This window comes from Notamacropus eugenii, chromosome 7 (genome assembly GCF_028372415.1).
Source record: "Notamacropus eugenii isolate mMacEug1 chromosome 7, mMacEug1.pri_v2, whole genome shotgun sequence".
Lineage (NCBI taxonomy): Eukaryota > Metazoa > Chordata > Mammalia > Diprotodontia > Macropodidae > Notamacropus > Notamacropus eugenii.
The window spans coordinates 30304154-30331947 of NC_092878.1; the positions used below are offsets into that span (position 1 = coordinate 30304154).

A 27794-nucleotide genomic window follows, 5' to 3' on the forward strand; every position below is an offset into this window, starting at 1 on the left:
CATAAGGCACCCATTCAGATGTTATAATCCATATGTTTGTGGAAGTTGTTCATTCAAAGAAATGAATTTGGAAAATACATGTAAGGTCATTTAAAACCATTAGGATCTTTGTCTCTGACTTTAGATCAGTAGCAAGTTCATTTTCCAAAAGGAAACTGTCTTTTTCTGATTTTGTATGTCATGAAAACTGGCTCTTAAACTCTCTCTCTCTCTCTCTCTCTCTCTCTCTCTCTCTCTCTCTCTCTCTCTCTCTCAGTAGATTTCATGGTCACAAATGAAGCTAACATTCAGATTTGCTTCTTGGAAAACGTTATTTTGCATAACTTTTAATGTTTTCTACATCCAGGCAAGGCTGATTGCAAATGAAGAAAACTGGCCAGTTTTCCCCTATGGGTCATGGAAGATACACACAAAACAATTTCCACAGTCTTTTTTTTTTAAGCCGACTAAATGGATGCATTTTTTTTTCTTCTGTATGACATGAGAATGGGATGGCCAAAGAAGGCAAATGTGAAAAGTCCTTACTCCTATTTAAACAAACACACACACACACACAAACACAATATTCGGGTACCTAGACATGTCTCATATATTAATTGGATGAATAATCATAATATGGGTGAGCATATACATCCAAAGCCTAACAGACTCTTTAAATATTGTATTTCTGCATCTAACTTTTCTCGAGTTAGATTTTCGAGATTTAATTATCTCCGATTGCTTCAGTTACCTGATTCTCCGTAAGTAAATATTTTCCTCTGTGGGGTCAACTAAGTTTTGTCTCTTCAGGTTTTTTTTCCTCGACTTTCCCTTACTTCAGAAGGATACCGCAAAACATCTGTAGCCTAGTCTGCATTTAAAAAGCTAGTCTGCATTTAAAAGAAACCCTGGAAAGGAGAGTTCGGGGATGGAAGAAGAAATGTTGATAGGTTGATTAAGTGCTCAGAGGTCCGTGGTACTTGAGTTGTTGGTGCCTAAGAGGGTCTTTGAGGTCCATTTCAAATCTGGGGGCCTAGAATCAACCCCCTGGGATCCCCGAGCCCTCAGGGTCCCGCTTTCTCTGATCGATCTTAAGTTGGACGAAAATGACCGCATCCTCTGTCGTGACACCGATTTCCTCTATCAGGAGATCGCGAGCGACAGGGATGTAGGGAGCCACAGGGCAATGAAAGAAACCTCAGAAGGAGAGAAAGGCAAAGCTCTGGGGCCAGGGGAGGAGAAAATGAGGGGGGTGGGAAGGCTGGGGGATTTCCTACCGATCTTCCCCTTCTAACGGGAGCGGAAAATGTGATTTGCTGTGCATTCCAGGAGCGGTCCCCTGGGGTGACCTCTCCCCGCTGGCCCAGGTAGAGGGAGGGGGCTTTGGGGAGGGAGGAGAAAAGGAGGCGGGTTCAGTCTGGTAGGGGTCCCCGCTGGGAGCCGGGGAGGGGGGGTGTATGGGGAGGGAAGAAAGGAGGGGGACTCAGTAACGGGAAAAGGGGGGCGGAATAGCGGGCCGGGCCGGGCGGCGCCTGGCCAATGATGTGGCGAGGCCCAGGAGCGCGGCGTTCAGCCGGCGGACATTTAAATGGGAGACGCCGAGATGCTGAGGCACTCGGCGCGCCCTCCATGGACTCGGGGGCCAATCCAGCCGCGCAAGACACAGTCGCAGCTCCCAAGCTAGCCGGGTGTGCCGCCCCAGGGAGGGTCGGGGGGCGCGGAATCAGCCCCTGGGGCAGTCGCAGCGACTCAGGAAGACTTACAAAACCCCCAGGTCACAAAGAGAAGAGAAAATAAAAGGACGCTTCGGAACAGGTGAGTTTAACCCGACAGATGCCAGTTCCAGGTCCTGCTTGGACGCAGACCCCACAAGGAGAGCTTTCCTCTAGTGAATCTCGAGCCCTTCCATCAGCGCACCCCACAGCCCCCAATCCATGTTGGGATCCTCCTTCCTTGCTCTCCTCGGGCAGAGCTGTCTGCTGACAGCCACGATCCCGAGAATGACTGTGAGCTCCAGAGAAGGAACTGTCCCGAGCTGCAGGTTCCTTCTCTGCAGTGGAAACCCGTGGAGGTCAAGCCTGTCGAGGAAGCGCCTGTTCCGCTTTCCTACACCTTACTGGTTTTCCACTTTCTCAGACCGTCTCTTGTTCCCCTAAAAGGCGGGAAGACACCCCATCCGTTAGGAAAAGGCGCTGGGAAGCAGCGCCTTATTGGGGAAGACTTGAGACTTGGGGTTCAGTCTGGGTGATCATCCTTTCCGATCTGGGCACAGAAGGGATTGAGTCAGAGGACTCGATAGTGAGGCGGTGGCGGCAGTGATGGTGGGTGAAAGAAAGAGGGGAAGGAGAATGTGAGCTTCTCAGGTGTGCTTGTGCGTGTGTTTTTGTGCGTGCTACAGTGTATGCGTGATGTAGTGTGTGTGTGTGTGTGTGTGTGTGTGTGTGTATGTGTGTGGTATGTGTGTCCGTTGGCGCCAGTCTCCTATCTCTTACTGGTTGAGCAAAGTTGGAGAGCTGGGAGAAGGAAAAACCGAAAGGTCGTGCGAATGTAGTAGGCGCAGTGAGAGAACCTTTCACCTGTGCCTTTGCGCACCAGGTAAAAGGCGACTGGCTCAGGGGAACGTGTGTGCGCTTTTAAACCAAAGTGAGCCAGGAGCCCCTAGAGGTGCACAAAGTTGGAGATTCCAGGATCTCCACTTAGCCCCACACTTAGTCCAGCCCTAGATGACATTTTCTCCCTCTCCCACTGAAATGCTCGGTCTTACTCGTGTACATATTGGAAGGTACTGTTAAAAGTTGTAGATGCGCATCCCAAACCCCGTCTTCCCTGTTCCCTTTCCCCCTAGACTGTCACTCAAAGGGGTAGTCGCCGCTCATGCTCTAGATAAGAAGCGGTGACAGGAAATCTGGGGGGAAAGATTCTGTTTCACCAGAAAACCTGGAGCTCCGGGCACTTTTGCAGTCCCAAATCGTCTCAGGAACTCGTCTTCTGGGCAGGCCCGATCTGGTCAAACCTTTACAAACAACCCCGTAGAAAGTTCAGTTGCCTAGGGGTTAATACAAACCAATGTTGAAACTAATCTCCCCAACCCATCCCCTTGTTTAACTGGAACTTGTGATTTCAAGAGTGGGGATCTTCCAGTCGCGAAAAACCACTCCAATGGTGCAGATCGGCAATTCGTTGGTTTTAGAGAGTCGCCTAATGCGCTGAAAAGTTAGGGGCTTTGCCCAAGGTCACATTGTATGAACTCAGGTATTATCTGACTCCCGAGTCTGACCTCTCTCTTCTGTGCTAGGCTACTTCCTTAATGCATTGATGTTAAGGGAAAATCAAAATGCTATCTGTGTCCTCCTTTCTGCATTATCTAGGAATGGGCTTTCCAGATATAACTCACCTTAACTCATCTAACTCGGTCATGGAGACTTAAAGAAAGCATAGGTACCTTAACTGGATTGGGGGGTGGGGGTGGGGAGAGAGAGAGAGAGAGAGAGAGAGAGAGACAGAGAGAGAGAGAGAGAGAGAGAGAGAGAGAGAGAGAGAGAGAGAGAGAGAGAGAGAGAGAGAGAGAGACAGAGACAGAGACAGAGAGACAGAGAGAGAGAGAGAGAGAGAGAGAGACAGAGACAGAGACAGAGACAGAGAGACAGAGAGAGACAGAGACAGAGAGAGAGAGAGAGAAAGAGACAGAGAGAGACAGAGACAAAGACAGAGAGAGAGACAGAGACAGAGAAACAGAGAGACAGACAGAGACAGAGACAGAGACAGAGACAGAGACAGAGACAGAGAGACAGAGAGAGAGAGAGAGAGAGAGAGAGAGTGTGAAGGCACCAAAATCACTTTTCCTTAGGGAAGTTTACCTCTTGGTTGCAGAATCAGAAACGAATTGCTTCCCTGCTGGGGTTTCTTGTGTCCTTCCTTTGTTCCCACTTCAAGCTCTCCACTAGCGGAATCTGTAAGCCTTTTAATGACAACAACACTTACAACAAAACCCAGAAGTGTTTCATTGTTAAGACTTTGGTAGGTCTTTCACTGCAGAGGCCAGAATCGGTTATGAAATCTTCCGATTGAAGCAGTAAATCTAGGTGATGTTTATGAATGGTTGTTTATTTCCCCCAAAGTGAGGCTGCCACGAAAGCAGTTGATTAAATCAATCCATTGTGTTATTTTATGTTTAAATTGCCCTATAGGCCCTGGAGGAGTGTTTCTTTCTGTCTATCCACATAAGTAAAACAACTAGAATGAAAAAGATTAAGAAAACTCTTCAAGAGTGAGATGAATTCCAAGGATTTATCTGAAAAACTTTCCATTGTACCCAAGTAGGAGCATGATTCAAATTCAGTCCCTATCTAGCATGCAATCTAAAGTCCAAAGCAATGCAGCTGAATTAACTAATCTTCCTTGGCAAACTACTGTTTCATTTTGAGCATGAAATTTTATTTAAGGCTTCTTCACAACTGTGACCACTTTAAAAAAGAAAAACCTTAAGGTTACAATGGAGCTTAGCATTTTCGTTTTACATTTTATGGGTTTGATAATGTTCATTGTTTTTTTAAATCCCATAGCTTTTTTGAGAGAGAAACTATTAACTTGCAGGATCCAGTGTAGAGAAATCTAAAATTCATAGAAAGGCAAACTCTGTTAAATGAAAGTTTGGGGTGTTGTGTGTGTGTGTGTGTGTGTGTGTTGTATGTGTGTTTGTGCATGTGTGTTGGTGCATGTGTGTTGAATAATAGGATCTCTGCAGGCCCTTACTATAGTGGCCACACTGGAGAACACTAGAAACACGATTCATTTCCTTATCTTTGTGCAGTTTCTAACTAGGACTCAGGAGTATGAGACTTTCAGGCTCTTAGCTCCGATCTGATTATGTGTTAGGATCGCAGTCCTGGTCTTCTGCCTCTGTCTTCCAAATTGAAGCTCTCTGTTGGAACACTGTGTTAAATAAATATATGGAGAAATGGTGACATATCTCCAGACTTTCTAACACTCCAGAATCAAAAACAATTTATCTAGAAAAATTATCTTAACACCAAAGATAGAAATTAAATGTGTTGCAAGGGCATTTCCCTTTCTGTCTGCTTAAAGATTTTGTTTTATGTACTAAATATTTCAGACAGCATACTACTATACTACTACTATGTACTATATATAAAGGATATTTTATATACTAGCAGAGATACAACTGTTCTGTCTGAGAGGTAATGTTGGGAAGTAGCATTGTCTACAATGAATCTTATGAAGGAATCATATCTCAGAAATGACTAATCCAGAACACTACGTTGGAAAAAAAAATCATTTCTTTTTAGAGTTTGTGAGTGTATGTGGGGGGTGAGGTGGGTGAGAGGTGAACTTCTGTGCTGGATGACAGGAATGAATCATGAAGGCAGGTATCACCTTTGTTGCTTACAAAATAAAAATGATTTTGTACAATACTCAGTCCTAGAAAAGCAAATTCATAATAGATCTCATTTTTTATTCATCAAAAACAAAGGTAATGAAAAATAAGTCTAATTCATTGAGAGTAGCCTGGTATGGTGGAAAGAGCACTGGTTCTAGACTCAGAGAATCTGGGTTCAAATTCTCACTCTCACTTCTTACTTGTATGATCTTGGACAAGTCACCTAATTCCTTTGTGCCTCAGTTTTCTCAGTTGTAAAAAGAGGGTTAGATTAGATGACCTTCCAGGCCCCTTCTAGCTCTAAATAAATGATTCTAAGTACAGGTTTACATTTCCAAACAATCAGTTTTAAGAGGGAAAAATTCTTCATGCCCATAATGAAAATAAAATCTCGCCCTTATATACGCTACAAATTCAGTCATTCATGGTGTCAGATCATGTAGCACAGAGTAAATCTATACTAATACAAAAAAAAAAAAAACCCCTGTATGTAGCATGAATTTGCCTTGACATCATCATTTTAATGGAGTTTTATTGTTTATCACAAAATAATTTTTCTTGACCTATTTTAATATATATAGTCCTTTAAGTTCTTACCTCCTAAATTTTTGTGTCTTCTGATTCCAAGTGTCATCTGGCCTTGTATTGTATGTGATTTGTCCTTTATTATTGAAGAGGACCTTGACATCAGGAACATGATGCCATGACTTGCAAAGTGAATTGTATGAGTCTGGTCATCTGTTCTATGCAATAGAGAGAGACAAGTCCAACTTAACTAATGGTCTTCAATTTCAGGATTTGTTGGTTTGGGCATTTGTAACGTACAGAGGATAGATGAGTCTCTGCTTCTTCATAGGCATTTTAAAAAACATGTAAAGTCTACTTTTTTTGTTTGATGAGTTTGTCAGAAAATTCTAGACTATTTTATTTTATAATTATCATTGCTAAATCATGATACTGAGGTTTGATTAAGTCATCTTAGCTCTAAAACTAGGATACACCCAACTCTTCTCCACTTTTATCTTCTGCATTTCCTAGACTATAAGCCTAAGGAGAAAATGGTCACAGCATCCAAAAAGTGTGGAGTATAGGTGATCACCTCTAGCATCTTTTTAGGGAGATAGTCACATTAAAACGTGTCTTTTCTAGGTATCTCTCCAAAACTTTATTCACTGAGAATTCCCAAAAAGTCCAGGCACAAGCCTCTGACCTCCTTACAGCTTTTCTCTACTGTATTTATTATGTCAAACCCTTAAAACCTAGATAGCTAGTGGAAAGAGGACTGCACTTGGAGTCAGGAAGACCTGAGTTTTAATCCTATTTACACTGTGTGTAAGTCACTTATCCTCTCTCCACCTGTTTCCTTATCTATATAATGGGGATAATGATAGCATATGCCTCCCAGAGTTATGAGGATCAAAAGAGATAAGATTTGTGAAGTACTTTGCAAACCTTAAAATGCTATATAAATGCTGGATGCTATTATTAGAAATAGGTGTGGCACAGTCAGCCAAATTATGAAATGCTGAGAAAGCAAAATAAAAAGGAAATAGTCTCAAATTCAGTAAGATAACAGGTTCTGTCTTACGTAGAGTAAAAAAACATGAGAAATAGATTGTGCAAACTAGTTCCTTTTTTTTTTGTTCTTTAAGATCCAGAAGACTGTGCTCCTCAAAAGCCTTTCCAGTGGTACCCACCACAATGACCTGCAAATCAGCGTTTGTTACATACACTGAGTGTCATGCAAGTAAATGATGAAGGAAAACTTAAGGAAAGGGTCAGGTAGAAAAGACATACTTTTAGTCAGGTTTTAAAGAGATAAGAAGGAAGGAAAAACTATGAGAAAAGATAAAAAAGATGATTAGTCCAAGAGATAGAAGCTACAGGGATTGCTTTTCACAAAAATCTGACCTGCTTACACGGCAGAATATTCAGTGAAAATTGACATAGACGTCTATTGTGTTGGCAAAACCTGTTTACTGTGTGCTGGTAAATGTTTAACTACCAGTCTTCTAAGGAAAAAGAAGTGTGCATGACACTTTAAAGTTTAATTTGCATCATTAATATTTATGGACATTGTTAACATTATTAACATTATTAATATTTTCTCCATCACTTTCTTATGTCTAGACAGAACATGAAATCAAGTCCTGATTTGTAGTATTTGCTGATTTCTGAGTTGTAAGGGCTCGCACTGATCATTTAACAATTGTTTGTCAAAGTATCAGCTGGCTCTAATATGCTTCTGCTTCAATTGACGTAAAAGTGAGTCTGAAGGATCACAGAATCCAACCCAAAGAGCTAGACATGACCTTAAACACTTTGTCATCTTACAGATGAAGAAATCAAGACCTAAAGAAGTTAAATGACTTGTGTAAATGACAGAGATATGAACTTCTATTGCTTATCATTGTTAATTCTATTTGAATTTACTACTAGATGATCTAGCTTGGTTATATAAGTGGATAGTATAGTGAATGGAAACACTGAGAACACATACACTCCTCATAAACAATGGGAGATCCACTGGTGAACATAGTGGCCATTCATACAAAACCTCTTCTGGGACATCGTTGTCATCAATAGTTATTGACCGCCTACAGTGGACAAGACACTGTTCCAGTTCTTTAGGATACTAAGATGAATCGACAGCATTTATTCAGGCATTTACTATGAGTGTTACATGCTCAAGATGCAAAGATGAAAAATGACACAGTTCCTCATGGATCATAAAATTTATTTGGAATTCTATCCAAGTATAGTGGGCCATTTCACAGGTGTGGAATTCAATGAAAAAGTGGGCAGTTAATTGGAAGAGAGGCAAAATCCATTCTCTTCAACAATTAGAAAAGCTCATGACCCCAGTCAGGAGTTCTTAACCTGGGGTCCATGAAGTTGCTTTCTTTTCTTTTAAATATTTTGTTAACTTTATTTCAATATAGTTTGTTTCCTTCATAATCATATGTATTTCATTTTGTGCATTTAAAAACATTATACTGAGAAAGGGGACCAGGATTCTACCAGATCACTACCCAAGTCCTTGAAACAGAAAGGTTAAGAATGCCTGCCCTAAGTAGATTTTGAACTTATTTGCTTAAATAATCCACAGTTAACCTGTATAAGAACTGTTATTTAATCGATTCAGAAATATTTTAGCAATTTAAATACCTTCTATTTTATTTATTTTGAAAGTGGATTTTTTTTTAAATCATACCTGAAGTTATATGCTATCTTCCTCAGGCACATATTTATTATTTGGGACAAAATAGAGTGACTTGAGCCTCAGTGAGAAGAGAGAATGCATTAGAGTGGGCTGTTTATGTGTAATTCTTAAAGACTTACCTATTTTCAACTAGAAAGGCACAACATTGCTAGTTTCCTTTCTTTCCTTCACAAAAACATGGGCACTCACATATACACAAGGATTCTACTGGCAATTTTATCTCAGCCATATGTTTCTGGATTGGCAGTTTGATCAGGCAGCTTCCTCAGTCTAACTCCACTGCCTTCCTCTGCTTTACCAGACTTCTGGTCAAGTCCTCTACAGTCTAGGCTCAAGGTAAAGTCTCAGGGGGCAACAGTATGACAGGGTCTTAGATGGCCAGGGTAATTAAACTCCTCACCCAGCCATCTCTAACTTTCTTTCCTCTCCTTGAATTGTGCTTTTCCCCCCCTCCTCTCGTTTCCCTCCTCAACTGGAAGAAAATATGCAACAACATTTTTTCACACAGATTCCCTATTATGTACTCCCCAGAGAAAAAATGCTTAAAGCATAGAGAGACCTCATCACAATACTTTCTGTTCTATTTACCAACAGACAATATCAGTCCTCTCATGAACCATGTACAGTATCTGATTGGGGATCACAACCTATCTCAAGTAGTCTCCCTAAATACCTACTGGACTTAACAGATAGTGAGATCTAAAGCAAATAATATTTCTTATTTTTTATGTCTCCGCATTCCTCTACAGAAATCATAGTGTGATGCTGCATCATGGTATGGAGGTAACACTGGGTTCTTGAAGACTATGTCAGGTAGCATAAGCATTGGCATATTCAAACAACCAGGAAAAACTTTGAGTATGATTTGGATAACAGATTGTGTCTGCTCCATGAGGAACAGCAAAGTATGAGGAGACATTACCAGAAGTTTGGCCATAAAGTGATGAATTCTTTGGCCATGGTGACCCAGGCACCAAAGAGGTAAAAATGCAAAATAGTCCTGACTAATATGTGGCCCCCTTCCATTTCTGTGATGATGGTGATGGGAGCATGAGAAAGGGATCAAGTGGGTTAAGCATCACGTAGTTTTCAGATCTACAAGTCTATGTTCCAGCCACTGATTCCAAAGAGGCCAAAACTGCTCAGTTCTCTGAAGACCTACAACATCTTCTAAAAACAACAACCAAAAAAGATGTCACCTACATCACAGGGGATTGGAATGCTTAAGCACAAAATCAAAAGATAACTGGAATAACAGGTAAGTTTGGTCTTGGAGTACAAATGAAGTGGGACGGAGACTAACAGAGTTTTGTCAAGATAACTCACTGGTCAGAGCAAACACTTTTTTACAACAATCCAAAAGGTGATTCTACACATGGACAACACAGATGGTCAATATTGAAATCCGACTGATTATATACTTTGCAGCTAAAGGTGGAGAAACTCTATAGTCAATTAAAACATGACTTAGAGCTCACTGTGACTTAGATCGTGAGATTCTTGTTGCAAAATTTAAACTTAAATTGAAGAAAGTAGGGTAAACCATCAGACCCCATAGGTATGACCTAAGCAATATATTTTAAGAATACGAAGTAGAGGTGATGAATAGATTTAAGGGATCAGAGCTGGTAGAAAGAGTGCCTAAAGAACTATGGACAGAGGATCACAATATTGTACAGGGGCAGGGACAAAAATATCCCAGAGAAAAAGAAAAGCAAGAAAGCAAAATATCTGTCTAATAAGGCTTTACAAATAGCTGAGGAAAGATGGAAAGTGAAAGGTAAAAGAGAAAAGGAAAGATATGTCCAACTGAAGGCAGAATTCCAGAGAATACCAAGGACAGATAAGGTTTTCTTAAATGAACAATGCAAAGAAATAGAAGAAAACAATAAAATGGAAAAGACAAGAGATGTCTTCAAGAAAAGTAGATATATCAAGGGAATGTTTCATGCAAAAATGGATATGGTAAAAAAATAAAAATGGTAGGGACTTATGAGAAGTAGAAGAGATAAAAAAAGAGGTGGCAAGAATATACAGAAGGAGTATTCAAGAAAGATCTTTAACCTCAGTGATAATGGTATGGTTACTGATCTAGAGCCAGACATCTTGGAGAAGGAGAAGAATTGCTAACAGGAATACTAGTAAGGGTGATGGAATTTCAGTTGAATTATTTAAAATTCTAAGAGATGATGCTGTTAAAGTGTTCCATTCAGTATGTTGGCAAATTTGAAAAACTCAACAGTAGCCACAGGATTGGAAAAGATCAGTTTTCACCCTAGCCCTAAAAAATGACAAGGTGAAAGAATGTTTGAATTACCAAACAATTTTGTTCATTTCCCTTCCAGACTGGGATCTGGGGTTTGTTTGGGTTTGTTTTTTTTTTTTTTTGACGAGGTAAAGAGCCCATTCTCTGCCTCATTTCTTTATCAGTGAACAGGCATTGCCTCAGTCAAACTGAGACCTGTTAAAGACCTTAGCTTAGAAAGGCCAAAGTCTCTACTGCATCTAGGGCCATCTCTAGTCATCCTGATCTATAGATGGCTCTGGAGAAGAAAGTGAGGCTGGTGACTTGGCACAGCCCTCCCTCCCTATATCCAATTCACTTGCCTGTGGTAGCATCATTTTCCTGGAGTCATGATCCTCTTCAAGAACCAAGGAGAAACAATAGCAAGCAATAGTGTCAGTATAAATGCAAGTCAGTTGTTTCAATATATTGACTCATTAGACAAGATCACACATTTAGAGAACCAACAGATTAATGTTTGTAACGCTGATCTGAAAACTTTGTTGTTCTTGTCTGACTCCTCACTGCTGTCTACGTTCACTCTGAGACCATCAGGATCCAAACAATGACCAAGTAGGGAGTGGCCTGGGACCTATCATTCTCTAGTCAATGAGGGCCAGAGTGATTGGGCGTTGTCAGGTGCTTAAGGGAAAAAAAAAGTTTCAGGGATCAAAATTTGTCATTGTTTGTCCCTCATTCTCCAAGAGGACCATGACATCAGGGAGGTGATTCCATTCTTGCTATAAAGGAAGCTACAAGGCATGAAGAAATTGCTGTTAAGTGAAGGATGGTTCACAAGTTTCATTTGTTTTTCCAGAGAACTGAGTAGAGGAGTAAGTTGTCAGTTTGGATGGAATCCTAATAAAGCTGCCCCCACCCCCAATATTCTAACTTCCTTACAGTCCCATTACCCCTACTTCACCACTCCCCCATCCCTAACTCAATATCCGAACTTCTTTATATATGCCTCACTGCTCACTAGAACAGGTGTGTCCATGAACTCCTATGTCTCACAGAACAGCAGCAGTGTCCCTGAGATGAGATCCCAGTCACTGTCTCTAGCCAGTCACTGGTTCCAGACCCATTCCTCATACTTCCCACAGAAACAGCAGGTGTATTCATGCACTCAACCACAACCACATCCATCTAGTCTCAGACAGGACCATCCTTGGCCAATCAGAAAGCAGCACCACCAGGATGCCCATGCAGGATGTGGACCCCAAAACAACAGAAGGAACTTTCTCTAAGTAAGCACCTGCTCGGTAACAGCAAAATCTATCCTTTCGGTGAACCTATGACATAGAGAGGCCCATTATGTCATTATCATACATTCATACCCTGCCATGGATTTTTCTGTATGCATTGTAGGTATTTGCATACACAATTCGACCGTGGCTGGGACTCCTCCCCTATAACCTAATCCTTAACAAACTCCTCCTGTCTTCTTAATATTCATAATTTGTTACGTAATCGCATCTTTACCCTATAAAAATCCATCTTGCTTTCTCTGAAGTTGCTGGGCCCTCTTGGGCTTCCTAGGAAGCATCAATCTCAAGAAATGTCTATGCTTGGATTAGAGATGGTCTGACTGAATTTTTTGAGATAGTTCGACCACAACATTATCATGAAACCACAACAGTTCTATACTAAAGAGATCTTTCTCAAACCTGTCCTCCAATATGTTAGTTATTCTTTCTAACTTTGTCATCTGAAAATTTGATAAGTATGCCATTTGTTACTTTATCAGACGTTAATAAAAAACAAAGTGAAACAGCACAAGGCAGTGTTATAACCAAGGTGTGGAAAATCAAGTTTGGCCCAGGGCACTGAAATTGAAAAACAGCGACATCACTTGTACTCTTTTGACAGCATGTAAACAGCTGAACCTAGCAGCTGGATAACAATAATAATTATTTTAAAAAGGAAACTGCCAGATGGTACAACTGCTCCCCTCAGGGTTGTAATACAGGCAAATTCCTCTCAGATTTGGACCAATCCTTCTTCCTAAGTGACTGGAAGACTAGTGACACTCTACAAAGCACAAGGAAAGTTAGGAAGAGGATTCAGTTTGGAGGTAAAGATAATGAGTTCGGTTTTGGACATGCTGAGTTTATGATATCTATGGGATGTCCAGTTTGAGATGTCCAATAATAGGCAGCTGGAGATGTAAGACTGGAGGTCAGAAGAGAGGTTAATGTGGGATAAAGTAGATTTTTCTTAATCACCAGCATAGAAATAATCATTGTATCCATGGAAACTAACAAAATCACCAAGTAAAAGAAGAGGAAGAGGGCCCAGGACAGATAGCTATGGCACATCTGTGGTAAGTGGGTATGATTTGGATGAAGCTCCAGCAAAGAAGAGCAAAAGGGGTGGTCAATTAGGAAGGAGGAGTACCAGAAGAAAGTATCCCAGAAAAGGAGAAGAAGGTAAACACAGGCTCAAAGTTTACAGAGAGGTCAAGAAGCATGAAGCCTGAGAAAAGACCCATGTTTCTCTCTAATAGCCTGTAAGTTGCCTGAGGGAAGGGACTCATATAATGTAGTGGGGGCAGTTCATAGGTATTTGATAAATTCTTTGTTGAATGAATGAACCAAGATACTCAATAGCTTCTTAAAAGATTGTCTTAGCAGTCCACACAGACATGGATGAAGCATGTATATTGCACAGATCAAGATCATGATACTTAACTGGAGAGATGGCACATGGAATTAATCCATCTTTTTTTTTTTTTTTTTTGTGATAGACACTGGACATAAACAATTGCCTAAACCCAGAATTGGATAGGAGGAAGAAATCAAACTGGATTCTATTTGGGAAATTGCAAAGCACTTTTACTGATTCTAAACTGTTTTCTCTTCCTTTGCAATTTAGAAAAATGGTCCCCTCAAAAAAGTCATGAACAGGGATTTTACAACTGAGATAATCAGGAAACTGGGACAGGATGCTTCCTCATAAGTTTTTTTCTTTATAAAGCAGAGGTTCTTAACTTTTTGTGTGTGGCAATCTAGTGAAGCCTATGGACCCCTTCTCAGAATAATGTTTTTAAATGCATAAAATAAAATACATAGGGATTGCAAATAAAACCCATTATTTTGAAATACAAATTTGAAAATAGTAAAAACAGACAAAACTTCAGACTCCAGCTTAAGAATGCCTACTTTAGAGAACTCTTTTTCCTCACTTCCCAATTTACAATCAATCAACATTTACTAAGCACCTATAATATGTCAGGCACTATGCTAAGCATTGGGGATGCAAAAAGGCAAACGACAGCTTCTACCCTCCAGAATCTTATAAGGAGACATGTAAACAAATATATACAAAGAAGCCATATATGGGACAAATAAGAAATAATTACCAGAAAGAAGGTACTAGAATTGAGGCTGAGAAAACCTCCTTATAAAAGATGGGATATGAGCTGAATGAGGGGAGTGGAAAGAGGATAACACTGTATACAGTTATAGCTACATTGTGTGAAGGCTACTTTTGATAGACTTGGCTCTTGCAAGGCAAGGTTCTAGGACAACTCCATAAGGCTCATGATGGAAAATATTATCCACATCCAGAGAAAGAATTGTGGCATTTGAATGCAGATGGAAGCAGACTATTTGCTGTCTCTCTTTTGTTTTGTTTCTTCTTTCTCATGGTTCATTCCGTTGGTTATAATTCTTCTTTACAATATAACTAAAATGAAAATATGTCTAATATGAATGTATATGGACAGCCTATATCAGATTGCATGCCATCTTGGGGAGCGTATGGAGGGGGAGAAAATTTAAAACTCAAAAGCTTGTGGGACTGAATGTTGTAAACGAAAAATAAATATATTTTAAAAATAGGAAAAAAAAGATGGAATTTTCGTTGAGAAGTCCGAGAAGTCAGTAGGTGAAGCGGAGGAAGGATAGCATTCCAAGGACGGGAGACAGCCAGAGAAAATGCCTTAATTTACCTGTGGTTTTAGAAATCACAACAATGAGTAACAATAATGATTAATAAAGTGCTGCTTCCCACCCTTTGTTGCTTTTAAGAACTCCAGTTGATCTCCCCCAGGGACCACCCAACCTCATTTGGCTTCCATCCTACCTCCTCTTAGGAGACTGATGATATCTCCTTTACAGAGTATAGGTGGGCAAGCTGAATTCGAACTCTATTAATGCTAGAAGAGACCTTAAAAAGCTCATAGAATCAACTGGTTCTACTGTTTCATTTTAAAGATGGAATCTGAGGCCCAAAGAGGTTAAGTGTTTGTCCGTGGCCATACAAGTAGTAATAGAGATGCACTTTGAACTCCCACATAGACTTCAAATCAGGTGGTTTTCCTACAATATTAGACCAGATATTAATCAACACCGCCAACTCTTGGGGCAGGCAGAGTTAGAGTTGGGCTACCTCCATAAGCTAACAGGAGCCTAAGTAAATTCTGCCTAGTGGTGCTTAGAGAAATGGTGTGTTTAGCAGAGACCTCCCATACTGCCAGCATATCTTCCCGTAGAGCTGCAAAAAGATAAGTAGCTCTTAGGCTAGTTTAAGAGGTTTGAGTACATAATCCCCAGTTTCTTTGGGTGCCTCCACTCGAGCAGACCTCTCTCAGAGATAAGATAAGTCGTATCTCTCTGGTCACAAATTTTTAAATCCCCAATTTCTTCCAGCTCCTTTCCTTCCCCAAAGTGCTTTGCACAAGACTGATCCCTGGAGAAAAGTCTAATGGGCACTGCCTTTACGTTTCCTTCCAGGCTTCGTTTGGGATATTAAAATCTCTCCTTTGAAAAGGGCTTTAGAGGCTTTTAGATTGCTTACTAGCTCTGGGCAAGTCACTTAACCTCATGGACCTCAGTTTCCACCTCTGTCAAATGAGTAAGAAGGAAATGGCAAATCCCTCCAGTATCTTTGCCAAAACCCCCAGAGAGGGGTCATGAAGGGTTGGACACGCCTGACAACCTGTCCTGAGAGCGCTGCAAGGCGGGACTTTGGACCAGCACGCTGCGTGGGGCTGCAGGATTGTGGGGAGCAGCATCCCTGCGGATCACCTCTGGGTATTTGTGATAAGCCTCTAGTGGCCCCCAAGTCTGTCTCCCCACACCTTCTAATACAAGCCTAAGCTTGGAGCCTTCCCTTGTCTTTGGAGACCACACCGAACCCCGCTTTACAGGGGAGAAGCTGGGGCTCAAAGGGGTTGCATGGCACGCGCATGATCAGGCACCCCCTCATGGCACCTCCAGCCTCCCCCCTGCCCCCCCCCCGACCATGGAGGGGCCTTAAGGGCGGTGTAGCGCTCAAGGCTGCAGGAGCCCGGTCCAAACCTCGGCGTCCTGCTCGGGACGGGAGCACGTGGGTGGAGTCCCCGCCCTGCGCCTAGCCCTTAATTAATGGTCTGAGTTGCACGGCCCTGACCATGGGCCACCAGGGATCTCCGCCCTTACAGGGAGCTCACGCGCAGTACCTGTCGGACTAGCCGTAGGACCGGGCTCTACCTTTCTCCCCCCACCCCTCCCCACTTTCGGTTCTGCTGACGGCGTTACCGCCGAATCAGGCTATTGTTAGGCCCCCGCGGAGGGGTTCTGATTGTGAATGGCGCGGCCCAATCAGAGAGCGGGTCGAACGTTGGTGCTGCCGTTTGAGCCGCTGCGTTCGGCCCGAAGCTGAGTTCTCGGCTGGGGTGCGGAGGCGGAGCGGGAGCTGAGTGCTTGGCTAGGCGGCGGAGGCGGAGTGGGAGGCGGGAGACCGCGGCTTTGGGATTTGGATTGTGGGGGCGACCGGTCTGCCGGAGTGGGCAGCCCGGGATGGGGTAACAGCCCGGCTGACGGAGGGCGCTGCCTGAGCGTGCGAGACCGGTCCGGAGGGGAGCTCGAGGAGTCCGCGGCGGAGCCAGGGCCCAGGGCCCGCCGGGCCTCCGGCGTCTGGGGCGACGTTAGCCTAGGGCCTGACCGGCGACGAGCGGGGGGCCGCAAGAGCCCGCAGACCCGAGGGACCGGAAATAGAGACTGGGAGTCTAGGGGAAAGGTCTTCTGGGGTGAAGGCCTGGGACTGGTTGGTGGGCAGTGACCGGGAGGAGCGTGGACGAGTCTGTGGGGAGTGACTGGAGAGGAGCGTGGACAAGTCGGTGGGGAGTGACTGGAGAGGAGCGTGGACAAGTCGGTGGGGAGTGACTGGAGAGGAGCGTGGACAAGTCGGTGGGGAGTGACTGGAGAGGAGCGTGGACAAGTTGGTGGGGAGTGACTGGGGAGGAGCGTGGACGAGTGACCGGGAAGGAGCGTGGACGAGTCGGTGGGGAGTGACTGGAGAGGAGCGTGGACAAGTTGGTGGGGAGTGACTGGGGAGGAGCGTGGACGAGTGACCGGGAAGGAGCGTGGACGAGTCGGTGGGGAGTGACCGGAGAGGAGCGTGGAAGGGTCCGTGGGGAGTGACTTAGAGAAGGGTCAGTGGCGGGGGAAGGAGCGGGTTGTGGACAAACAGACCTGAGGGCTTGGAATTGAGGGTAGGAGACACGGAAGTGGCAGGAGCAGGCCCGAGCCCCAGCGGGGCTCGTGGAAGTGGACGAGAGGGAGTTGAAGCGAAGGTGGTGACACCGAGGGTTTGTAGCAAGTGGAAGAGGTGGTGGCTAGAGAAGGTCAATGGGTGGAAAGGGATCAGGACGAGGAGGAGGGGAGTGGCGGAGAGGTGCGAGACACCCGCAGAAATGAGGCACCGGAGGCTGGTGAGGCTGACCCTGCTGCAGCATCTCGAGGCCGCCTATGGCTTAAAGATCCAGAGCGCTCGCGGCCGGCAGGAGTCTCGGGCGATAACTTTTAGGGTAAGACCAGGGGGAAGAGGGCTGAGGGAGGACATCCGAAGGCTAGTAAGAGTCACTGTGAACCAAACTGGTGAAAGTGGAGCATTAATTTTGTCCAGAAAAGAGGACAGGATGATAGCTAACGTATCTCTAGAGCTACCTATGTGCCAGGGGAAAGAAACTGAGAGGTTAAGTGGTTAAGCGGTCAAGTGACTTGTCTGGGATCACACAGATCTTCTGACTCCAGACCTCGCTCTTTGTTCACACACCCATTTAGCTGCATGTTTAAAACTAGAAAGAAACTTAGAAACTATCTCCTCTAACTCACGGTTTTACAGAGGAGGAAACAGGCCCAGAGAGAGCTTCAGTAATTTGCCCAGAATCACGCAACTATTCTACAAAATAGATTCTGAACCTAGGTTTTTCTGACTGTTTGCTAGTCCATGCCGCTTCTCGATTTTACACATGATAAGCCATATGGTGAAGATGTCAAGATTTACTGTTGGTTATAACTAATGTTTCTATAGTACCTTAAGGTTTCAGATTACTCCATGTACTTGATTTTATCTGAACCTTACAACAACCCCTTGAAGTGTGTGTGTATCTTTCTCTGTATATATACATGTGTGCGTGTGTGTATACACACACACTACATGTTATTATTATTCCTGTTTTTCAATCTGAAGTTCATAGAGGTTAAGTGAGTATTTGTGATTATTTTCTGAGGCTTTTGTGGGCTATCAGGAAGGGTGGTTCATTTAAAAAGAATGGTGTTTTCTGAATGGTTCAGTGGAAATGGTTAAGTACTGAAGAGGAGTTCTGGTTAAATACTAGTGTGTGTGTGTGTGTGTGTGTGTGTGTGTGTGTGTGTGTGTGTGTGTGTGTGTGTGTGTGTGTGTGTGTGTGTGTGTGTGTGTGTGTACTTAGATTAATTAATACAGCTTCTTTTATGTGGTCCTGTTGTGTATATTTGTTACAGCTGGTTTTTGAGTGCATAATAGTTAATTGAATCTGATTATGCCCAAACCTAATTTTTGCTATTGTCAGCTTTATGTCATAAAACATTTTTTAACTAGGTAGTTAAATTGACACTTTTTTGTTTCTACTGATTATTTACCAATATGATAGTCTCTTCAGTTGTTTCAGTCTCTACCCAAGATTTTATACCTATGAGATAGTAATTTCAAAGATTTCAAGAAATTGAAGGAAAAGATTTAGAAATGTGATGTGAGCCATGTAATATTTTTGAGATAGCATTATGTTCTACAGATGCATAAAGAAGACTAAAATGATTGACAGATGGAGAAGGTCTTTGCAAGACATAGCCCTTGATTTTTTTTCCACTCATAAAATCAAGGAATTCATTTCATAATTTAAAAAAATCGTGTATCAAGCATCTATATACTATGTTTTAGGTGCTGAACAATACTTAAGATCTTGTCGGTAGAGTAGAAACTGACTAGTGGACACATTGTATTGGACAAACAGCCATGCAGAATATTACTCAAATATGAGAATGAACAGTCATATTATATTATATAAAGTAAGTATGAATGTCTTTAAGAGATAAGTGTAAATCAGAGTAAGTAGCCGCTGGAATTGTTTCAGAATGTAATGTGAGGTGAGATAGCTAAGAACAATATTAAAGTTGTACTTCTATTTGCAATAACATTTTATACTGGTTCACACTTAAGAGTTTCTAATACAAAAACTTGTGAATTGCACTTTATACAAATACATAGACTAATATATAAAAACTAATATTTGTGTTCTAAAAATCAACTTATTTGTCAGTATACTGATTTTTCCGTCTTCCCCTCATTTTTAAAAATATTCTATTGAAGGCATTGATTTAATCTGTTTAGTGTAAAGAGCACTAGGCTCCTTGCCACATTCAACTATCATTGCTATGCACCTCCCGTATCTGTACCTTAGCCCTAATCTTTCTCTTCAATTCTAGCCCTGAATCATAATCTGCCTTTCAGACATTTCCAGGTGAGTGTCCCATAGGCATCTTAAGTTCAACATCTCCAAAATAGTACTCACCCACCCCTCTCTGAAGTTTCTTTTGAGAGCAGTTCTGTCCTAACCGTTCTGGTTTGTGAACTTGAAATCGGCTGTAACGCTTCATTTCCCCTCAACCCCTATACCCAGTCACTTGTTGATTCCCCCTACAAAACATCTTTCTAATCCTTCAATCTATAACCCTAGTTCAAGTTGACCTGTTAACTTCTCCCCTGGACTATTATCGTAGCTTCCTAATTGTTGTGTAGGTCATGGTTTTACCCTCCAGGTTTTATCCATCATCCACTTAAAACAAATGATTGTTAAAGCATGGGTATGACTGTGTGGTTCCTTTTTTCAAAAAGATTGCTATCTTGTTTAGAGTCAAATACTACAACTGCCTTGTTTGGCATTTGAAGTCCTTCAAAAAGTAACAGCCAACCTTTCCAGGTTTATTACATATTACTCTGTTTTTTGCAGTGTGCAGTTAAAGTAAGCCTATTTGACATTTCTTTGCTTCCATAACTTTACAGAAGCTATCCTTCATACCTAAAATACTTTTTCCCACACTTCTGCCTCTTGAAACCCTTAGTTTGTTTCAAAGTTTAGCTGAAGTGTAACCTACCCTTTTCTAGTTTCCCATCCTCCAGTTAGTGCTTCTTCTCAATTGTATTGTATATATTTACTTACGTGTATCTATGTCTTTTCCCTCTACTTCTCCTCACCTCCATGAAATGTAATTTCTCTGAGCAGGGACTGTTTCATCTTTGTTACTGTATCTTTCTCTGGAGCCTAGAACATAGAAAGTGTTTAATAGATGTTTGTTGCATGAAAGAATTTCTCTCAGTGACCTCATCAGTTCCTAGGGTTTTATTATCTTTCATTCAAGATGATTAAGAGCCATTGTTAAAAAGCTGTCCTTGAAGCCTGGGATTAAAATGTTGCCTTTGACTTTTTGTGTGATTTCCTGGCAAGTCATTTAACTATTCATTGTTCTAGGCATTTAAACACTACTATTTGCAGAAAAGTTGCCAGTCTCTATTGGTAGAATAAGTGCCCTCGTTTGGGAGTTATCTACACCAGTGAAGTCACCAGTCATATCCCTAATCCTAAACCTATGTAGATGACTTGTAGGTCTGTATAGCCAGTCCCAGTTTCTCCTCTGAGCTTCTGGCCTGCATCACTGTTTTGCCTATGGGATATTTCAAACTTGATATCCAAGATTTATCTCAGTTTCTTGATATTACAAACCTGTCTCAGAGATATCTCAAACTTAACAGGTCCAAAACATCTCATTATATTGCTCTCCAAACTTCCCTATTTTTGCCCCCAAGGCACCACCAGTCTTCTCATATCCCAAGTCTAGTAACTTTCCATTATCCTCTTCATTTTCCCTCACCCTGTATATCTAATCAGTTGGCAGTTGTCTTGTTTCTTTCTGACCCTCCTTAGTTCAAGCCTTCATCACATTTAGATTACTGAATTTGTCTCCTAATTGTACTTCCTGCCTCAAACCATTTCCTATTTCTGTCTTATCTTACATATTGCTGCCAAAGTGATTTTCCATTAGCCCAAATGGGATCTACAAAATAAACTTCATTGGTTCCCTGTTAACTCTCTAGGATAAAATAAACTCCTCTACTTAGCTTTTAAAGCCTTTCACAAGCTGTCTTTCCATCCTCATTGTATGTTACTCATTAAACAACCCCACCCCCAGCCCATACCGACTAGCCTTTTCTGTGTCCCCCATGTACTCAGGTATGTCCTGAATCTTCCTTTGCAGTTGCCATCTCCACATGCCTGTAATTCACTCCATCCTCACCTCTGCTTCATCTCTCTTTTCCTTCAAGATTTAGCTAAAATATCACTATCAACCTTTCCTGATTTTCCATCCTTCCCCCCAAAAATGCTTATTTAGCTATTTTGTATTTATTTATATTCTGTACGTACTTCTCTCCCTCATTAGCACATAAGTTCCTTGAGAGTAGGGGTTATTTTATTTGTATTTTTATCCCTAGTGCCTGGTGTATAGTTACAGCTTAATAAATGCTTATGGATTGATTTTTTAAAAAATACTATAAATGGCTTATCTCCAGTCCTAGTAATGGGATGTCTTCTGCGTTAGTCATTTTCCTAAGTGTCGTACGAGCTTACAGAAAATTTTTATGCTTAATTCTTTCAGTATATATATCTGCACTGTTATTTTTTCCAGGATCTCAGAATTTGATTTCAGATTATTAATAATAGCTCATTGTTACAACATGTAGTTTATAAAACTCCCTCTGAGTTATGTGGAATTATCCTCATTTTACAGGTGAGGTAACGAAAGGGCTGAAATGGCTTATTAGAGGCCACATAACTAATAAATAGAGACATGACTTGATACCCAGGACTACTGAATCTTGGTGCCTTTCACAAGTTATTCTTGTGATAAATAGTCTTCGGAAAAATTGTTAAGAATTAGTTAAGAAATATTTAATAGTTAAGAATAGTTAAGAAATAGTTAAGAAATAGTTAAGAAAAATAGTAAGAAAGAAGATAATTTTATTATAGAAATAGCAACTGTACAAGAAGAGGTTGAATTGGATTTTTTAATGTTTTAATGTTTACTTTCAGTATTTCTTAGTCCTAGTCTCTTGGAACATTTTGTTAGAAAATTTGTAACATTCATCAGCCAAAAAAATTAATCCATCTTACCCTATTATTGGTCAAGGAAGTACACAGATAATTTGATGCAGAGTTAGTATTTGCAGAGCTGTGGAAGGTGATTTCAGAAAAAAATATCCATTTTAATAGATGCAAATTGAGAAGCATTAAACCTATTTGAAGTCCTCTTTAAAAAATAATACAATAATGATACTTTAATGTGTGTTAGTATTTGATCCAAATGTTCTGTAACTCTTTCATTAGCATAATTAATAGATATTATTGGCATAAGGTATTTATTTTAGTATTTGAGACTAGTTCTGTTCTTAAGACTCACTGTTACCAAAGTCTGTTGCCTTTTAGCTACTATGACTAATTATATCTCAGAATATTAGTAACTAGTTTAATTGTTTTTTTGCTCTTTCCCTGAAATCACAATTTGTCTTCACATTCTGTGCTTATACCTGTAAATTTTTATCTCGATGCTTATAATAAATGACTTTTACATTTTAGGGGAAAATTTTTCGAGCACCTTTTTCTGTACTACCCCAGACATTTGTACCAGAATATGGAAACATTCCAAGGTAAGAAAGGTGTGAAATTAGCCTAGAATTAAGTGGTGAATTGCAAGGTTCAGAAATTAGTAGATATTTCACACTTGGGTCTTTAATTCATGGACTTTATAATTCCACTCTGAAATCTGTATTTGAATGAAAATCCCTGTAATGTAATGATACCCTTAGCACAGTGCCTGACAAATAACAGACTTTCAGTAAACGTTTATTGGATGAATGAATGAGTATATTTGGGAAGAATTGTGGGAGAAGAGTAATTATATGTTATTGAGATGCCCAAGCTTTTGTAAATAGTGATCACACAGTGTTATTCAGATTTGTTATGCGCACATTTCACATTCTAGTAAAAGGATTTCTAAACGCTCACGTATTGGGGAAATGACGACAAAACTCATGTTAATGAACCTGCTTAGATCCTCCGAGTCCTTTACCTAGGAGAGCTGTGTAATCTGTAGAGATAACGTTTATTTGGCATTTAGTTGTTTTCATTCTTTATAACCTCTTTTGGGGTTTTCTTGGCAAAGATACTGGAGTGTTTTGCCATTTCATTCACCCCCTTATTTTACAGATACGGAAACTGAGGCAAGCAGAGTTAAGTGACTTGCTCAGGGTTACATAGCTAGGAAATGTCTGAGGCCAGATTTGACCTCAGGAAGATGAGTCTTCCTGACTCCAGGCCCAGCACTCACTCTATCCACTGGGCCATCTAGCTGTCCCCTTTAACATTGATACTACATGTATTACCTACAGACTTCTATTGAGCATCGTTCTGTCTGCATTATTTTGTTCTACATATTGAATTATTTTTTTAAAAAATCATCTCTGTCTTCCGAAGAGTTGGACAAATGATGTTGGCAGAGAAATAAAGGTCCCACAGACAAGCAAATAAAGAAGTAAATTAAATGAGATATGAATAGAACCTATAAATAAAAATAAACTGATTTTTCAAAAATGGAACTTGTATTTCCTCACATCTATCCCATTTTCACACTTTTCCTGTTTTGATTGAATGCACAACCATTCTTCTCATTTTCTAGTTTTAGAGCCTCAGAGTCAATTCTCCACTATCTTCTCTTTGAAATTCCCTCCTCCCACATCCCTTTAGTCCAGTTAGTTGCCAGATCTTGTTGATTCAAGTCTCGCTGTTTTATATCCATAATCTAAGCTGCTGCCAATTGATGTTCCTAAAACAGGGGTCTGACTTAAGAAGCTTCAGGAGCTTCCTATGGCCTCTGGGATAAAATACAAAATCCATTTAAAACTTTTCATGATCTGCCTCCCATCTACCTTACCAGTCTGTTGGCTATTAGTCCTTTTGACGATACATACACTCAGTCTCCTGCCTCCATCCTTTTGCATTAACTATCTCTCAGGTGTATAATACATTCCTTCTTTACCTTTGCCTCTTATAAGCCCTAGCTTCTTCACTATTATATAAGACTTTTCCTGACCTATTTTTCCTCTACCCTAGTTATCATTTGTCTCTTAACACTACTTTATATATACTCATCTGTGTATATGCTGTATATGTTGAAATGGAGGAATTTTTTTTCCTTTTTATCTGTAGTATTAAGGATGCCTTGCATATATGGAAACTTAATGAATGTTGAATTAAATTGAATTAAAAAAGGTTGTTGCATTTTATGGGATGGTAATTACAGAAAGATTTGTTGGGGTATACATGTCTGTGTGTATAGAGGTTATATATATATGTGTGTGTGTGTGTATACACACTTAGATAGTATGGCTCTTGGGTATATAGTAGGCTGTGAAAGTCATGGAATGAGAGCAACAGTCATACTAAAATTAGCACAAGAACAATGAGTAGATTATAGAAATGGGAAATGATTTATAATTCAGAAGTCATGTCAAGGATCTTCACAGCCTATTGATGTACCTTGACAAGTATATTCACTTAGTATGGTTTTTGTAAGATTAAATACATTAATGAGACCTGCCTTTTTCAGTTTTCTCGTTGATGCTTGCACATCTTTGGAACAACATCTTCATGTTAAGGGTCTTTTTAGGGTTTCTGGATCAGCTACCCATATAAAAGCACTGAAGGTAGGCATATTCCTTGACTATTTTTTCTTTCCACAGTTGTCTAATTAGGTTTTTGTTGTTACAGTCCTCAGATATGACATGAATGTGCAAAGGGTCTATTATTTTCTAGCATGTGGACTCCCTCTAACATCACATCCCATATGACTTTAAATAATTACTGTGGAGATGTCTGTGAGCACCTTGCACATAGGTAGTTATTGGGGGGAGGGTTTGAACCCAGGTCTAATGACTCCCAAGCTCAGCATTATGTCCTCTCATCTTTTCGGTATTAATGAATGGTAGAGTTACAGCTGACCAGCTATTATTCCCTTTGTGGAAAGCATTTATAGCTTACATGAATCCAGTAGTTAAAGAAATTAAGTATTTTTGATTGTTTGCTAGAGCTTCTTGTGTGTTTTGTAATACATGACACCAGAAGCAAATAAATAAAAGAATTAAAGTTTACTAAGAAAAACTCTTTATCTTGAGATGTAAGCAGAGATTTTGATCAAAATGGAGATCTTAAATCAAAGAATACTGATGACTTGAAATTTATTTCAGAGGAAACTGAATCATGGTGAAAGCTGTCTGTCTTCTGCAGATCCACAGGATATCACAGATCTTATTAAGAAATTTTTTAGGGAGTTGCCAGAACCCATCTTTCCAGTTGATTTGCATGAAGCTTTTATCAAAGCTCAACAGTTGGAAACAGAGGAGAGGGATACTGCTACAATGTTGCTCTCTTGTCTTATGACTGACAATATAGTATATGTATTACGGTACTTCTTTAACTTTCTCCGGAATGTTTCTCTCAGGTAAGTAAAGATCAAGTACAAAAAATTTTAGCTATGGGGAACTTTTGGCTAGCCAGTTATAATTTTAAGCAACAGTACATTTATTTTGTTTTCAGCTATTTGGGATGGAAATATTTCTTAAAATTTATTTACATATTTCCTTATCTTCTCAAATGGAGTATATTGAATACAATTTCGTTTTTTCTTTATCATTTTGACTGTCATTATTTGTATACCGTAATACAGTGATCTCCAGGGGCCTGTTTCTGCAAGGCAGTTTACCCTAAAAGGTCTAACCTGTGATGCCATTTGATTTCATATTTCTGTTTTTTTATAATTTTTCTATTTCTTTCCTTGCTATCACCTGTCATTTCTCACTACAGTTTTTGTGCCTGCCTGTAACCACTCCTCTCACCCTTTCTGTTTGGCTACTTCTAATCAGTTATGAACTTTGAAACCAAATGCAATAACCAACTGTCTTACTATTATGTTTTAAATAAGTTAGTACTGATTGAGGATTTTGAGAAGCTTGGCTGTGAATAAAATATTAGTTTTGGATGCATGGATTTTATAAATTAATTTGACTGTTAGAAGCTTTTTTATTTCCTATTTCTTGGTTAAATTCCTGATAAGGTTTAGTATTTGCCTTATACATAGCCAATATTAAGTAAGAGTCCCTACAAATATGCCTGTTAGCTTCTTGAAATTGTTTCTTAGTTCAAATTTTGACTACGTTTAATGGTACCTACTTTTTTTTTTTTTTTAAAGAGTCAGTGAGAATAAGATGGATAGTTATAATCTTGCAGCAATGCTTGCTCCAAACCTTTTACATTCATGGAATGAGAAAGTGTCGAAGAATGCAAGGGAAGAAATTCGACTGGAGATTGCGGTGGTAAAGACCCTGATTGATCATGCAGCTGATATTGGTAAGAAAAGGTGAAATGTCTTCAGGGCAGAATGTTTATGGCTTGCCAGCTTCTCCCAACTAACCATTAAAACTCTGAGGCAGAAACAGTGAAAGAGTGCTGGACTAAGTTAGAGGCCTTGGGCTCACAGAGACCTCCAGCTCTTTTGCTTGCTCCATATGTGATCTTGACAGTCATTTAACCCTCGGGATTTCAGTTTTATCATCCGTAAAATGAAGGGGGTGAACCAAATGACTTCTGAAGGTTCCTTCAAGCTCAAGTATATGATTTAGGAACCTGTTCTCTGACAGAAGTTTAGTGTAGAATACCTTTATTTTTAAAACAACACAATAAAAACAACATTGTCAATGTTATCCTTTAGGGCGTGTGCCAGAGTTTATCATGGCAAAGATATCAGTCATGTTGGGTATTGATGGCCCCAATTCTACTCCATCACTAGACGACTGTGAAGAAGGTGAATATGAGTCTTCTATTGAACATAAGGAAAAGAGAAGACAGGGTGTAGGTGGTGAGTATTATTACTATTTGACCTAAGCATGGAGGTTTATAAGCTTTTATTATTTAAGGTAACTACTCAACAGAAATTTTTTTTACTACCTTCTTTATGTTAAGGGCTGTGGGAGATATAAAGACGCATACCATATTATTACCTCTCTTGGTGTATACAGTCTAGTTGAAGAGATAAAACATAGACTCCTAGAATTACAGAATTTTTTAGGTAAGAGGGGGAGCCTCTTCCAGACTCTTTATTTTACTAATGGGGAGACTATGCTTCATGTAGGTTAAGTGACCTGCCCAAGTTGTAGTGTTTGCTAATGACAAAGAGTCAGAATGTAGGTCTATAGAGTTCCTCTTGCAAAGAGTTAAAAATAGCAATATTAGTAAATGTAAGATTGTTAAAATGCCCTCGGCTTGAAGAAGAATGAGTTGTTAGGGAGGGCTAATTGGAATTTTATTTGGATAATCAAAAATGCATAATATTTGGCCTGGATGAGGAAATTCAGGTGTGGAAGGGCGTGGTACATGTGGGAGACAGTAAGTAGACTAACTTTGTTTAAATGAAGACTTAAATGGAGAAAGGGAAGAAATCAGAAAAGAAGACTGAGGACGGTCACGGAGAATCGTTGAACGCTAACTCAGGCGATTAAGT

At 40.5% G+C, this 27794-nt stretch overlaps 1 protein-coding gene and 1 pseudogene across 14 annotated transcripts in view; one reads left to right on the plus strand and one right to left on the minus strand.

Moving 5' to 3' along the window:
* LOC140513815 (enhancer of rudimentary homolog pseudogene) overlaps nt 1-27794 on the minus strand; it is an 84607-nt pseudogene that overhangs the window by 32561 nt on the left and 24252 nt on the right.
* LOC140513774 (TP53-binding protein 1-like) overlaps nt 17292-27794 on the plus strand; it is a 114938-nt gene continuing 104435 nt past the window's right edge. For 12 of the 14 annotated variants that reach the window (XR_011970345.1, XR_011970344.1, XR_011970346.1 and 9 more), the window contains exons 1-6: nt 17292-17677; nt 22820-22890; nt 24849-24945; nt 25486-25739; nt 26487-26644; nt 27006-27152. Coding sequence is in view for 11 of the 14 variants with exons in the window: in XM_072623757.1 (XP_072479858.1) it covers nt 17564-17677; nt 22820-22890; nt 24849-24945; nt 25486-25739; nt 26487-26644; nt 27006-27152 (841 nt within the window). In the remaining 3 variants the exon portion in view is untranslated. Of the gene's footprint in view, nt 17678-19616; nt 19652-22819; nt 24946-25485; nt 25740-26486; nt 26645-27005; nt 27153-27794 lie in introns of those variants that run through there. The other 2 variants (XM_072623759.1, XM_072623766.1) reach the window with 2 other exon arrangements.